The sequence below is a fragment of the Centruroides sculpturatus genome, unplaced genomic scaffold (assembly GCF_000671375.1).
Source record: "Centruroides sculpturatus isolate CEXI.00-Female unplaced genomic scaffold, Cexi_2.0 scaffold96, whole genome shotgun sequence".
Taxonomy (NCBI): Eukaryota; Metazoa; Arthropoda; class Arachnida; order Scorpiones; family Buthidae; genus Centruroides; species Centruroides sculpturatus.
In genome coordinates this window covers 809,234-825,540 of record NW_019384376.1, presented here as the reverse complement: position 1 = coordinate 825,540, position 16,307 = coordinate 809,234, and the positions used below count along the sequence as shown (strand labels likewise).

Sequence of the window (16,307 nt, the reverse complement as noted above, 5' to 3'; positions counted from 1 at the left end):
TATAACCCTACAAAAAATTATTAAAGGGAAATAAAATCTTTACATAACTGACACAATTGTATCCCTGGCATATCAGAATGCTTTCTGGCATGCAGTTTAGAAGATCTTATCTCAAATATTCCATTTTTGTCCCCTCTCTTTTTTTTTAATTTTTACCAGCAGTTTATTATGGATGTAATTATGAATAAGTGAAACTGAACAAATCCTGAATGATAAAGAACTGCCTAATCTGTATTAATTGTTGAAAATAAAAATGGCTGCTAACAACCTCAAAAAGAATTAAATGGAAAAATGATTTTTTTTTTTGGAAAAATGACTTTTGTAAAAGCATCATATCCTCAAATAAAAGGCTGATGTTTGATATTGTTTTTAACTTTGTGAATTTTTACCTATTATTATTTGTTTTTTAATGAAGTTTTTCTTCCATCCAATGTAACTGTTACTTCTATGGTTGTGTTAAAGGATAAATGGATAGACTTGAAAATGTATATTTTTGTAAATAGTCTTAACTTCAAAGTTAAATTGGAAAAATGATGACAATGACAATATCCATAGTATACTTGATGTTTAGTGTGTCACCCATATTCGACGAGTCTAGAGGGGGATGTAGCCAGCATGGCTCTCAATAGTAATGATTAATTATATTACCAGATGTGAGTTAAATAAGAAGTAAATAAAGTAATTGCCACTCTGAATTAGACACTGAAAAATCTAAATTGGGACCATCACACTATTTACTGTGATAGGCCACAAGATATACAGATTCATTTTGAGTGCGCCACATTTCTTTATATACATTGCATAATGCTAACATGCATATTATTATTATTATTATTTTTAAATTCATTACCATAAAAAGGATTTGGATGCAGTCACTATTTCACAAGCAACTATACAAACTATACAGCCAACTTTAATATAAATTTAATATTAATATGTGTGAGTATATTATGCTAAATGTGTAAATTTTTTTGTAAAATATAGTAATTGGAGAAGAAAAAAAAATTAAAACAAAACTACTTCAAACTACTCTGCAAACTATTAAACTGCAAATAATTTCACAGAAGGGCAATTACAATTATTTGTATTGCCAGATAACCCACGTTATCATTCAACCTGTATCTATTTTTAAATTGACTTTTTGATTATCAATGTAAAATTATAGTGATTATATTTATTTAAATATTGTTAAGGTTAGAATTGTATGGCTTATTATTCTAGTGCATTTGAAATTGTATGTGTGGTTGTCATTTTTTTTACTAGTCTGTTTGTTCTGTTTTTTTTTTTTTACACTTAACTGTGACAGTTTCATCATGAATGTGAGTTAGTAGTCAGTTGTTTGTGTTGTGTATTGCTCTATATTATTGTATTCAGTTTATTTTTTTGTTATAAAAACAACAAAGATTGGTATTGTATTTGTGCATAGCCGACTTAAGGGCAATAAATATACTTGAGTTTTCAACATATTCAAGTGTAATAAGTGTATTTGTCTAACAAATGTCTTACCTTCATTAATGTTATCGAATGTGGTGAATATTTTCCTTTTGTGCTTTTTAAAATGAAAAATTTACTAATATTATGTTAAAAAATAACAATTATATATTGAAAATTTACTAAATTAATAAATAAATTTTGCAGGAACGTAATATCATTTCTTGCTTTGTAAGTAGAGTAAAATGTTTTTGTTATATTTTTAAATAAATATGTTTAATTAAAATAATTAAAAAATGAAATTGTACAATAATTGTTGATTCCTTTTTGTGTGCTTTGCAATTGTCATTGCACATTTATAATAATTATAATTTGATGATAAAATTAATTTATGTAATGCAGTTGATAGATTTCACCGTATTCTCAATCCACAGGTAAAATTACTATAACTTTAAAGGCAGATTTTTCTGTAGAATTGAATGTTTACATTTAAGATTAATTGAAGTGACTGTAATTAATAATAAAATCATAATAAAATTAATTGTAAATTGTAATTATCTTAAAATACGATGATTTATAAATAAAGAAGAGTAATCTATCAATAGATAGATCAATTTATTCATTGTGTATAATGTAGGATTAATTGAAAAGTCATTGACAGTTTTACTTCTTTTCTTATTAACAACAATTTTTATGGCAGAAAAATGTTATCAAATAAAAATGTGATTAAAAACGCAGTAATATTTACATCTTGGTACAAGTTGGAAGATCTATTGCACAAGCTATCGCCCAGATCAATGAATGTACATTAGAGGTAGCATGATGTGAATTTAATTGTCACATCAACACATGAGGTTACAGAGTTTGTATCATAAAGTAATGTGATTTTGATTTAATTTGAAATAAAATGTCAAGTCCATTGACATTATTTTCACTAACTCTACAGATTAATTAATCCCTGTTGATGGATAATTCCTTTTTTCCCCGGATTTACAGTTAATGAATTTTACAAATAATAGGCTTTACTCATAAAATTTATGACTTTGTGAAAAAGAAATGATATTTACAAACACAGATTCTAGACTGAAATGAGAAATTGTCAATTAAGATGTTTTTGAGGTAGGTTTTGGCAATGATCATTATTGTCTAGAAATAATCTTTTCTTCTGATTTCATTATCATCAACATATACACTTTTTTATGTAACTTAAATATCATTTTATATGTTATGAAATTCATTCTCTAATTGATGAAATTAATGTACTTCATTTAACCCGGCGTGAGTGAGGTCGGGTATGTTATACCCGAGATTTTAAACGCAGATTATTTAATGTTATTGTTGCCATGCAAATCCCATTCTCACAGTAGTTGGAGGTAAGGGAGTGGGGGGCAAGGTGCAGTGTTGAGTTTAGTGTTCCGCTGGTGTCGGCGGGCAATACACATGAGCAAAGATGGCTGGGGTACGTCACACCCGACCTCATAGTCGGTGTTACATTTTTGAGTTGACAGTAAGTTTATGAGTTATAGTTATTTACAGTATTTTTAGATTTATTTCTAGATTTCTCAAATGATAGTCTTCGCATTAGGCAAAAAGACACATCTTCCAAGGGAAACTCAAAAAGTGATTACTGATCAACTTGGAGAATCTTCATTACCTGTTTCCAAAAAAATGGCTAATAAATATGTCAGGTGTGGTGAGTGTACTAAAATACAGATCGAACAGCAATGTTTTGTTTTCCTAAGTGTGAGAAGCCAAAATGTATGAAGCATGCGATTTTTGTGTGTGGAGATTGTGCTGATTTGTAGGTGTAATGTTGTGCAAATTGATCTTATAAGATCTTTTTATTTTTTTTTTTATTTTTATAATTTGAAGATACTATAGTTATGTTGATTAACCAAAGTAGTTGTAATTTTGTTAGGATTTTATACGAAAAAATGTTAAACTACCAAAACTTGTACTTTTTCAAAGAAAATATAGACACTTTGTTATTTCAATTAAAAAAAAAATGCTTTTCAATCTTAAACATAATATTTTATTTACTCATCTTGTTGAATAGATACTATTCTTATTATCCCAAGTGAAAAAATACTTTATACACAATTATATCAATAGTATAAAAAATTCGGCATCAAAGTTTCGGGTATCTCCTACCCACCTCATAGCTGGTGTAACAATTTCTCACCTCATTCACACCGGGTTAAATAAAATTCTCTAATGGTAATCAAATTCTAAGGCTGTAATGAAGGGACTATGGTTTTCCTTCCTTGAATATTATTAAATTTATTACTAAATGTGATTTGTAAGATTGACGTGTTTGTTAATGGAAAATATGGTCAGTGCAGGTTTAATGTGGTAAGCACATTAAACCAGCACTGTTTTGTTAGTGTGCCTTCTTTGAGGGGTGCTGAAATAAGTAGGAAAAATAAAATAATTTTAAAGTAATGTTTATTAAACATAGATATATCTAAATCTATTATAATAAATACTGTGATTTTTAATACCTTTTATATATATATATAAACCTCCCAAAGCCTAATGTATTAATACTAAACCAAACAATTGCATAATTAATCAGGCTATTTTTTGCTAAAGTAGATAGCAAAAAATAACTAGATTAATTATGGCAATCATTTGGTTTAGTGCAGTGGTTCTTAACCTTTTAGTGATGGGGAACCATTTATCAAAATTTTTGTCTTGTCATGGACCACGAGCTGTTTGGCAGTAATATAGGTTCTTATAAGGTTGTTCTATAAATTAAACACATAGAAAATTATTCGGAACCAAGAGTATTATATTATTTGCGAAAGTGTTACATTAATTACATTATTTTAGTGCGATTTTTGTGACTGCATACTGTTTACCAACTGCTGAATTCTTGGTTCAGTGCTACTCAAAGGAAATGCATGTCGGCACTGGCATCCAACCGATTTCGATGTTTATTTTTAATTATCAAAAGCACTGAGAATCCTTGCTCGCATAAATATGTGGTTGAAAATAAAGTTAGGCACTGTAAAGCAATTTCTCGAATTTTAGGGAAAGCAATAGCTTTTTGGCTCCAAAAATCTTTAAGATTAATTCCTGTCTCGAATGTATCCTTGCAGTTACTATCATGTTGCATTTCAATTAACTCTTCTTGTATTTCATCCGGCACCTCAGAAATGTTGACTATGAAAGGATTGCAAATCAGTTTCCGAATACCTTTGTCCTTGCAGTCAGGAAAATAGCGATTGAATTCATTTTTCAAGCTTTGCAAATGGAATGTAATGTTCTTTTGTATTTGTCCTTTAATCTCAGCACACTGTCAATCAATAATTGGGTTCAATGTATCAAACGCAGAAAAATTCTCTCTTTCGACTTTGCTGATCCATAGGTCGATTTTAGCGATAAACGCACTGATTTTATCTTCAAATGCAAATTTATTGCTAGTGACTTCCAATTTCATATTTTCTGACCACGCACCATACCCCAGCCCAGTCAGCTATCGGCTTATCTTGACGTACTGCATATTGTCATCAACGCGTCGTCATTTATTTAATAATTTTGGGATAACTTTCGCGGACCACTTTGGATGCTTTCAGGGACCACAGGTTAAGAACCACTGGTTTAGTGTTTGTGTTTAACTTAATGCCTGAGGGCACTGTGAGGGCCTTTTTGTTTTATTTAGCAGACCCTATAGGGATTTTGCTAAGTCCACAATAGAATGGCCGAGAGGTGAGGGACAGGGCTCCTCATATCCTGACGGACCACTCCAAAAAAATTCCTGGGGATTTTCCACACATCCAGATTTGATTCTGTCATAGGTTCATGCCTTGCTGGTGGGCTGACCCTATAGAGTTTTCCTGGTGTCCATCACATGTCTAACACTTAAGTTTGGACCAGTTTCCATAGGAAAAGTCTATCCAGGAGGCATTCCTCTTGGCAGTTCATGAAGACTGGTGGTGAAGAAAAAGATATTCGTGTCATCATTTTTCAAATATGCAAATGATTTAGAAATCATTCTTTATATTAATTTAAGTATCTTTTTGAATATATTTGACACTTCCGGTTTCAATGCAAGTGGCAAATGCTCTTTTTCAAGTTCAAGGCTAATTAAAACTAAGATCTAGTATTTCACACAGACTGGTCAGATTGCCAATGATTGCAATAGAAAGTGATCTGTGAGAATCTAGAAAAGAGTGAAATTTTAGGTATCTAATTCTCATATATATGCATTTTTGCGTGTATATTTTTAATTAAAAATGTGTTTGTATTGAGTTTTTAATTTCTAAATTTTAATTATATGAAAAAAAAAAAAGTAAGGAGATGCACAACTCAAAATTGCCTCGGGCTAGCCAGGACTCGTATACCCTAGTATATTTATATTTTTTTATATCATTACCATATAAATGTTTTTGTTATGGTTAAATATCCTGCATTTCAAGAATGTAAATGATCTAATTTATTTATTATTGATGGCCGATTTAATTCTCCAGTAAACTAAACCCAAAATTATAAATTAATCAAACAATAATGGTAGATTCATCTTTTGATGAGCAAAAACATCTCTCTGATCTGTTTCTTCCCCATTAAAAGTTGGCCATTCATGCCGATAAGATGTTATATTTAAGGACAAAGCAAATTGTTTTACGACAGTGATTGAAAGGCATTGGTGTGAAGGCAAGTCATGCCTAAATCCCAAATACAAAATTAAATCTTCTGGACTGGATGATAATTTGACATAAACACTTTCCAAAGCTTGAATTGGCCCAGCAAAAGGATCCCAAATATTTTAACCCAATGGAGATTTTATGATACATCCAAAACCGACTTGTGATATCACCAAATCTACTCCTCAGTAAATTTTTTATTTTATGTAATCTTTTTTATTATTTTTAATACTTGTATCTTGGAAATTAATTTTTTTTCTTGTCTGTTAACTTCTTGGCCTGTTGGACAACAGTATTTGAGGTTTTGGCCTATACCTCTGGGGGACCTGGGAATGAATTCTGTTGGGCAAAAACTTTTGAAATTTTTTGGGGGTATAGAGTGGTCTGTTCCTCCGCCACTCTAATGTGGGCCTGATAATTGTCCTCTTGGTACTCATGGGGCAGAAAGTCAAAAACAACTGTTGCTGGTTATCTAAATATATAAAATTACTTGTCCTGACTGAGTGATTGACTGATTCATCATCGCCCAGAGCAAACTGCTGAACCTAGAGGTGAAATTTTGTACACAGTTAGGGTATGTCATGAAAACGGACACTAAGAAGGAATTTTTTCGAAATTCCCGTGGGGAGGAAGAGGATTAAGGCTTAACCTGAAGAACTGCTTCTACTGTACTATTTTAGATGCGATTGTTTGTTTTCAACTACATTTAGTCTTCATTGAGTACTTAGGTATATTAAATTGATAACACTTCAGACATTGTTATAAATATTTTTATCTATTTTGATTTTACAAATGTTCGAACCGTTTTAAATTCAAATTTGTTATTGCATATTGGTTTGATTATAGAACGATTGTAAACGTTCCAGAAAATTGATCAAATAGAAAATAGTTTGTTTGATTCTTGGCAATTCTCATCATTCTCAGCAGTAGGTGTTATATAACAATTACTATGGTTGTTGAAATACTGAATATAAATGGGGTTTGCTTGCAAAACCCCTGCGGGCAAAGTCGCGGGTAACAGCTAGTATATCATAAATGCATTTTAAAATCCCAATTATAGGCTTTAATAGATTAATTTCATATTCAAATAATGAATGTAAATAAATGATAGTATATATGAGATAAATTTCATACATACATACATACATACATACATACATACATACATACATACATACATAATACCTATAAAACTGTTCAATGAAGTCCTATTAGTGATTCTCAAGTCAATTATAATTCCTCAGCTGTCATGTTTCTAGTCAATACTAACAATGTAAGACATTTGTGTCTTAGTGTGATTCTAATATGCTATCTACATATCAATTCAATGTCCATCAAAATATGTATGGCCATCCTTAAGTGCGGGAGGAGTCGAGGAAAAATCAAACAAATCTATAGATTATCAGCTTGTTGTCATAAACTGGCCTTTCCTGTAAGAATGCAGATGGTAAAGGTCTGCTTGATGGTATCTGCATCTAATCTAACCTTATTGGAATAATGAGAGAATCAGGCAGATAGTGTTTGATGATTTTTCATTCATGAGGCAGGCAAGACATATATTTTGGAATAGTTGCCAAAAAAGAGTAAGAGCAATCCCCATGAAGAAATGGATCTGGTAGATGGAACTACAGATGAATTGATGATGGATAGTTATGGCAATAGAACAACTGAGGTGCTATGAGTCAGGAATGTTTATGAATGTGGAGAATCAACGATGTCCTACATCGTTGATTCTCCAATAATGCAGGTCAAATAATGTATAAATAAGAAATATCCCTGTAATCTGTGTTGGTCAGACAACCACATAGTAATGCATTCTATTCTATTGTCAATAGATGACAATAGATGCATGGGTTTAAATCCTATAAAAGGATTTAAACCTTATGTTACTAGTGCAGAATTTCATATTCTGCATGAGTAGTAAAGTGTTGTTTTTTTGTCTCCTGTCTGTTAGTTTTGTCCATGGACAAAACTGTAGTTAGCTACAGATTTTCCAATTTATTAATTTCTTATGTTAGATAAAGTATACTATATTATGCTGAAATGTTAGAGGGTGTGGAATAGTGGAATATAGATGATTTGTGTTGGTAGGCTGAATTGAAAAAATAAAAGAGACTGTAAAGGAATAATGGAAAAAATAAAAAGGAGAATAAAGGAATAAAAAGGATGGTAAAGGAATAGTGATATTGGTGTTGCCTGACATATGGTTACAATGTGTGTACTAACTGGAAGGGGACAGTTGCAAAAAAAGAATACTCTTGACAGAGTTTGTTTTTTAAAAAAAAGAATATTTTGTGGAAGATTTTGAAGAATTGTGTGTAAAATATAGTTCATATATGTTAATTTTGGATATTTTAATCATATTTTTTATATAATAATGTAAAAAATAAGGGAGATTGAAAAAAGTAAAATTGTGTGTCAGTTGAAAGGGTTGTAGAATTAAAACCAGCTGAGGAGGACGGCAATGTTTTTTGTTGTTGAAATGTATACTAGTCTTTTGCATGTCAAATAGGCTAGTATATAAGGTTGTGTTTGAACCAAATGTTTAATTCATTATCTAAAATGAAGACAAAAGCATTTGATGTATGAATATACTAAAACATTCATAATTATCATTTATTAACATGTTTATCAGTCATAATTTGATGGATCATAGAGAATTTTTGAAATCCAGATTGTCCGGTTGTTTGTCATACTGTGTCATAAGTTTAGTGGTGTCGGAAAGATTAATAGTATTGGCTGTTAGTAAAATGGTGATGTACGTGTTTCTGGGAAAGTAGTTATGTTTGGAATATGTGTGACTCAAACTTTTGACTGTTCGGAGTTCCCTTATGGGAAAGAAAAAAATGGAGGAACAAAGAAAGGAGGAGAGTTGAACTTGAGCAGTGAAGCTACAAGATCCAATAAGAACTCTATTTGATTGCTGTACCTTGAGTCAAAGGGTCCATTGGAGATATTACCTTTTGATTTGCAGCCTGAATTTTGTAAGAGTTTTGATGAAGAGTTGGAAGTGTTTCTGAGAAAACTTAGTTTATGCTAATGTAATGGTATTGTGTAGTTGGTAAATTTGCTGCTAACGCAGGCATGTTGCAAACTGTTTGTTCCATTTCATCCTGTAAATGATCAGGTTTGTGCCATCAACATGAGTCTGGATTCATTGAACCTCGTAACATTTTTCTACTTCTTAACTTCCCAGTACTTATCATCATCATATCCACTAGTCTGTTCATTCGATCTTTCTGGTCTCGACTAACAGCCAAGATACTTATGAACATCCACGGCTACAATGTTTTAGTTTGTTCTTCTATTTAGATGTTATTATGTATGAAAATGCCAGGAAAAATACTGTTTTTGAAATACTGGAGCTGGTCTGTCTAGTATCAATGATCATACTATGCTCAATTTGCCAACTTATTTTTATTTAATATTCTGCTATTGCAACAAACAAATCTGTGAATGTGAGAAAAGGGTCATCTTAATATCTTAATAAAAGATTTAAAAAAGAAATAAAATGCACCTTTAAAATGAAATAATTATTCATATGATTAACATATCTGAAGGCAGTTTCATATTAAAATTTAATGTTGCTTTTTTTTATTAAATTATTTAAATAATCTTCAAAAATGAATTCCAAAATTAATGTAATATAACAAAAGTAATTACTTTGAATTTGAAGATTACAAATCAAATGAAATTGAATTTCTGCTGACCAACTAATTCTTTGTTTTATTTATTTGTTGAAACCGTGCCTTCTTCTTGTTGTTTTGCTTGGTTCAATGTCACGACTTGGTGAATTTATTGACACTTGGCAAATAATTTCATCATCAACTTTTAATCTATATAGATACGCATTTCGGACATGTGGCACTCTGGGGAGGTGAGATTGTTTCATGTTGCAAGGCATGCAGGGGAGGCCATCAAGTCGGAAGGGAAGTGGGAAGATGTAGTGCAGAAGGTGCCTGACAGATGTCCACAAGATACAACCTATGTAACAGACTGAAGAGGAGTGAAAGCCTGAAATGCGTATCTATATGGATTAAAAGTTGATGATGAAATTATTTGCCAAGTGTCAATAAATCCACCAAGTCGTGACATTGAACCAAAATAATTCTTTATTATGGTATGTTTGTGCTAATTTGGCAAGCCTCCTGGTGTGATTACCTATGGACTTCCATTACCATGAAAATGTCAGTCGTCACAAGTCCTAAATTTACTCAAGTTTTGTTTCTGTGTGCATGTGTGCGTGTGTCCAAAAATTGGTACCAAAGGGCAATGGGCGTTTTGACACCCACTTAATGGTTGCATTGACGAGCTTTTGAGGCAACCATGGCAAAGAAGCCACCTAATAAAAAATACATATATACACAATTTATAATCTTATAATCGGATTCCTTATTGTTTGTCATTATTGGCAATAATTTATGAAATATTTTGTTACTATATTTTGAAAATGGGTATTTTTAAACTGATCACATTTATCCATTTGGTTGTCTTATTTTGAAAGTATCCTGGTGATGTGTACATTGATACAAACACTAAGTGTAGCTGTGTATTGACTAACTTCAAACTTTGCATTGCAGAACTGCTGTTCTTACAACATTTGTAATCAGATATTGTAAAATATTTATTGTAGTATTCTTTCATGCATTTTTTTTATTTTACTATTCGAAATAATAGTTTTCTAAAGTAAAACTTTTGGCCAAGTTTCCTTTCTAGAAGAGAACAATTCAATTTTTAATTGTTTTTGTAATTTTAATGAAGTTGAATTGTTTTGAATTAGTTTCATACAGCTTATCATATTGGAATTTTTTTATAATTAAGTAGTCAAAGAACTTTTCTAAAATATTACATTTCTAAAGTTACAGAAAACAATTATATAAAGGTATTAATGTTATTCCTATAAACTTTGCTATATGTTAGGCTATATTATTAATTTATGTTTTTAAGAAAAATATTTGACTATTTAGATTAGGGGTCCCCATAGTGGTCGATATCAACCCCAAGGGGTCGATTAATACCAAACAGGATCAATTAAACTGTCTAGGAAAAAGATAGAATATTCCAATAAAAATTTGAAATACGGATATGCTCAACAACATTACTGACTACCCTAGTTATAACTTGAGTTTTGCTTTAGTCTATGCCACTTTAAGTATGTGTTACTCTATTTTCACACATCTGGCCACTGTACTAGTGTTGCAAACATGTTATGAACTCTAATAGTTTATTATACACAGACATACGTTGAACTGTTACACTCTAGTAGGGTTGACACACTAAGTATTTTATATCTAAATGTAGATATTTTGTCCTTTACAGAGAAAATATTGTAATATATCTAAAATCATTAATATAGTACAGAAGCGTTTGCAAGAATAAACGTTACAGTTTTTCACGCTTGAACAATGCAAGCAAGTAAATTTCAAGCAAGTAAAAATGGAGCTATTTAAATCTTCACTGGCATGATCCAATTTTAAATATTTTTCAAACTTGCAAGTACTAAAAGAAAATGAAAAGATTTCCGACCGTAATTTGGAAATATATATTAAACATCTTGATAAATTAAGATACTTTAAAGCACGTTTTGAAGACTTGAGAATATGCATGTTCCTGAATGGTTTGCTAATCCATTTGATGTAAAAATAGATAATGAAGGTAGTGAATCTAGCTTAGAAGATGAACTGAGTGAAATATGTGTAGATTTCAAAGCTAAAGCATTGTTTAAAAATAAAAACCTCAGTGAATTTTGGAGCAATAACAATATTGCCCTAAATATCCCAAGCTCAGAGCAGAAGCCGAACCTTTCTTACTTGCATTCCCAACTTCATACATGGTTGAAGCTGGTTTTAGCCACACAAATGCAATTTTGACAAAACGGAGGAACAGATTGAAATTGGAAAGCTATGGTGATTTGCGACTATAACTTACCAATTTTCAACTGCATATCAATAATCTTGCTGCTTCTCTTCAGACTCATCCATCTCACTAATATCAACTATTTTAATAAAAAGGCATGTCAATATATTTTTAAGGAATTCAGTAGTAGTCGCAAAATAACAGTAAGAGGTTTTTTTCATCCAATATAACTTATGTTTTCAAAGATAAGTGTGTATTTTACATATTATGACACGTACAGTTTAAGAACTATAGGCAAATTTCCATCTATCCATAATTTTGCTATTATTTTTTAAGATCATAAATCAGTGAAAATGATCTCCTTTTTCTGTTAATGTTATTGAAAGTATTTTATAAGATATGGGAACTATAAATTCTTTTGTTGGGTTGTTATGCAGGACTTTTTATCGCTTAACATTAGAAATGCAAAAATGACTTAATGTTTTTGTTAAATACTTAATCTGGGGATCGATAAGAAGGCAAATATTCTATAAAGGGGTCGACAGGATAAAAAGTTTGGGGACCCCTAATTTAGATGAATGTGTTGCTTAAATTTAATAAAAATCTTAAGTGTTTAGCCATATCTTTATGTTGTAGTATACCAAGGCTGCCCAAATCCAGGCCCACAGGCCACTTTGTGGCCCGCCAACGTATTTGAATTTGCCCCCCCACAGTAGTGGTAGGCTGTCACCATGCATGATGTCGTGCTACCAATAATGCCAACCTCCATGTGATTGGTCAATTGCGGAATGAACTTTGACTTGAGTCACCGCCAAACCGCTGTTAATACCTAACATATGCATTTATTACACTTGTTCTATTAGTTTTGAGTCAACTTTTGTGTATTAAAATTAAATTTTTGCCACCAAATATTGAAAAATTATTAGCTAATAAGCTCCTTCATAGGTCTCATTGATGTATTTTTTATTAGGTATTATTAAAACTTGTGCAACTTAAAGTTTTGTTTGATTCAAATACCTATCCATTTATAGAAGAATCATGAGTGTAAGCAAGTATGATTCCCTAGGTGGCTGACATGTAATTGAAATTATAGCCCGCCTCCGAAATGAATTGGGCAGCCCTGCAGTATACAAATATTTTTTTAATGCATTGAACAAAACTGTGAATAGCTCTAAAAGAGAATATCCAGAGAAAGAGATTTGTTTTTAAAATATATACAGTCTATTGTATTCTTAATTTCAAATTAAGATCCTCAAATACTATGCTTCATGTATTCTTAACATAAGTTACTTTGGTACATGGTTTGTTGGAGTGTTACTAGATCATAATATGTTAATTTAATTAGAAAGTAATATAAAGCTACATTGCTGCCAAATTTGATTCGTTTTCAATTTCTTAATGCATTATTGTATTTCACATAAGAATTAGTATGAATTACATGCTGTAGAAACTATACACAGCATTTAAATTCAATATTTTAAAAGAGAATGATAAAAGTGTATATAAATCTGTTTCTCATTGCTGCATATATACATAAAATTAATGCAATGTGGATTGTTTTCTTGTAATTACTTCATCATTTGATAATTATATATAAGTTTAATTTCTATGTATGAACATTTACACCTTTCACTTATTAGTTATTGTAAGGCTCATATTGTAGTTCAGAGTGTGATTTGTTGTTGTGAAATAATTAGTTTTTGCTGTAAAGAACGATTGGGTTTGTATCAGTAAAGGCCCTAAATTGTTTGTATCTTGGAGAGTATTTGTCTCCTTCCTACACGAGAAAATATTGTTTCATTTCCAAGATTTCGATGCAAGATTCTGTTAGGCGTGTTGAGAAAATCTCCCATCCGGGCCATTAAAATTTGATGATTAGCAGTAACACTTGGTAGACACGTGGTCGGGAACTTCTAATAAGCATTTTTTGAGTTTATAACTACATAAAACTTGGAATATTTTTACAAAAATACACTATTTTGACACGTTTTAACCCTTATTTACTATCAGAACTTTCACGTTTGTAGTAAACGCGAAAAAATGTGCGTAATTTTTCGGCTAACGCCCAAACCTCTTTTACTCATGGGCGGCGCCATTGCGACCGCAACGCCCACTACGATTAAAAAAATATTTCGAACGTGACGTCACCAATCTAAAATTTAAAAAAATTAATTTATTTAGATGTTGTTTTTATTTATTTACAGAAACTTAGCGATAGGAATAGGAATTCAGAACTTTCCCGAAGGATTGGCCGTTAGTTTACCCCTAAGAGCGGTTGGTGTTTCTTCGTGGAAGAGTTTCTGGTGAGTGTGTTTTGTTTGTTACGGTTTTCTCCGAATTCGTTCCGTCTGTCTGTCCGTTAGTAACTATTGTACTCTTTACAGGTTCGGCCAGCTCAGCGGATTAGTAGAACCCGTAGCGGGAGTAATCGGCGCTATAGGTGTTACGCTGGTAGAACCGGCGTTACCGTACGCTCTAGCTTTTGCAGCGGGTGCCATGATATATGTAGTGATAGACGACATCATACCGGAAGCGCAAATATCGTAAGTAACACGTTACGCGTTATTTTTGGATCATGGCTTTCTAACCTACATCTTCGGCGACTTTCGAAGTCGGGTGGGGGTATTTTTTGTGCGCGCGCGTGTTTGGAGGTCGGAGCGTGAGAACCTCAGAGTGTGGGATGGGAGAACGCGTAACCAGACGATTCCATCGGCTTCCCCTCCTTCCCCGTTCCAGGAAAAAAGGGAAAGAAAAAGCTTCGACAATTGACCCCGCTCCCCTCGTATCACCTGGAGTAAAAACAGGACGAATGCCGAAATAGAATCGTGTTTATATATAGAATGAGAGCCTTATATAGAAGAATTCTAGTGGGGCGTGGGAGGATGCACGCGCATCTAATCGCTCCCCAACAATTTATGAGGGTAAGAAGCTGGAGATAATATATTTTTAGGGTTTCTGACGTTAGCAAGATCGGCGATTATACCTGTATGTGGAGCATCATGTACTCGGTTCTTTATTCACGCGTCACGATACGATGTGGGGGTTAAAAGTAGGACACTCTTAAAGCGATAAATGCGACGAAAAATTCAAATACTCTTGGATAGCTAACCTTATATATATATATATAAACATAAAGAGGCAGCCAAAATGGCGTGGAATGTATTTAGAATCTCGATTGTTGGGGCGTTTACAGCCGGAATTTTTCGAGTTTAGAGCATTATCCAATTAAGAAATTTTATTTTCTTCCCCTTTAAGATGCAGAATGACTGAAATGACGAGAAATCTTTCTTTTCTTTCAGTGGCAATACAAAGTTAGCGTCTTGGTCATCCGTCTTGGGTTTCCTGATAATGATGGCGTTGGACGTGGGTCTGGGTTAAAAACCCTTTTACCTACGACGGGTTATTTCCCTCTTTGCTGTGTCCTCCCCCAAGGTCGACGGTTGTGAACCTGCCGCTGCCGGAAATGATAGTTGTATTGTCGTTTTGTGCATTGCCTCTGCGGAACGAGAGAGAGAGGACTTTGCTCTGTCAAAGTGTAAATATGTGGACCCGTAGACTGCGAAACATGGGGGAATTTTTTTGTTCTTTCCCCTCTTTTCTTATAAAACAGGTGGACTCTAAGCATTCCTCGACAGTTGGATCTCCCCGTTCTCTTCAACACGTTTATTGGGTGTGATTATTATTTTTATGTTTAGTAATGAGAAATTTTGATACCATAATCTGTGTGTGTGTGTGTGTGTACTTAGTTGCGGTTTAAAGCATTTTACAGAACGTATATACATGTATATTATTTTAAACGACCAGTCTGTGTTCGTGTTAAGTATTTTTACACATGATTTTTTTGTGGTAAAGTATTTAAATATTTAAAAAATGACTCGATTTATTTAAATATATTAAAAAAGCTTAATTGTTTATCTGTATAAAGGATTAAAGAATCATCATTGGATGACGATGGATTTTTTTCATGAAATTAAATGTTTTTGTTAGAATTTTTTTAGCTGAAATAGCTAGTTTAGTCTGTATTTTTACTGTAAAAAATGCATATTTTAGCAATGAAATTGTTTTCATTTAGTAAATTTTGGTACCTTTTTTTAAAAAAATCGTTTAGAATACAGTATTAAATTTAGTGATAATTTTTAAATTATTTTAAAATTAAACGGATAATTTATATTATATAAGTAATTAAAACATATTATTTAATTATTAAATAAAGAGTGTGTGTTAATATCACCGCCTGTATTTTTTAACTGTAGGGATTTTTCGTTTAGAATTAGGGAAATTCGAGAAAGTAAAAGTTGTAATAATAGCTGGAAATCTATTTATTTACGATTTTTTAGGTGGAAATAAACATGGTAAGAGCCTCGAAGTGCAATT

The 16,307-nt window shown here is 32.0% G+C and overlaps 1 protein-coding gene across 1 annotated transcript in view; it reads left to right on the top strand.

The window, feature by feature from the left end:
* The window catches only part of LOC111617162 (zinc transporter ZIP11-like), a 45,340-nt gene extending 29,313 nt beyond the window's left edge, over positions 1 to 16,027 (top strand). The window contains exons 7-9 of the mRNA XM_023358496.1: positions 14,138 to 14,236; positions 14,318 to 14,476; positions 15,233 to 16,027. Of these exons, the coding sequence (XP_023214264.1) occupies positions 14,138 to 14,236; positions 14,318 to 14,476; positions 15,233 to 15,311 (337 nt within the window). The 3' untranslated portion in view covers positions 15,312 to 16,027. The remainder of the gene's footprint in view (positions 1 to 14,137; positions 14,237 to 14,317; positions 14,477 to 15,232) is intronic.
* Positions 16,028 to 16,307: the final 280 nt, after the last annotated feature.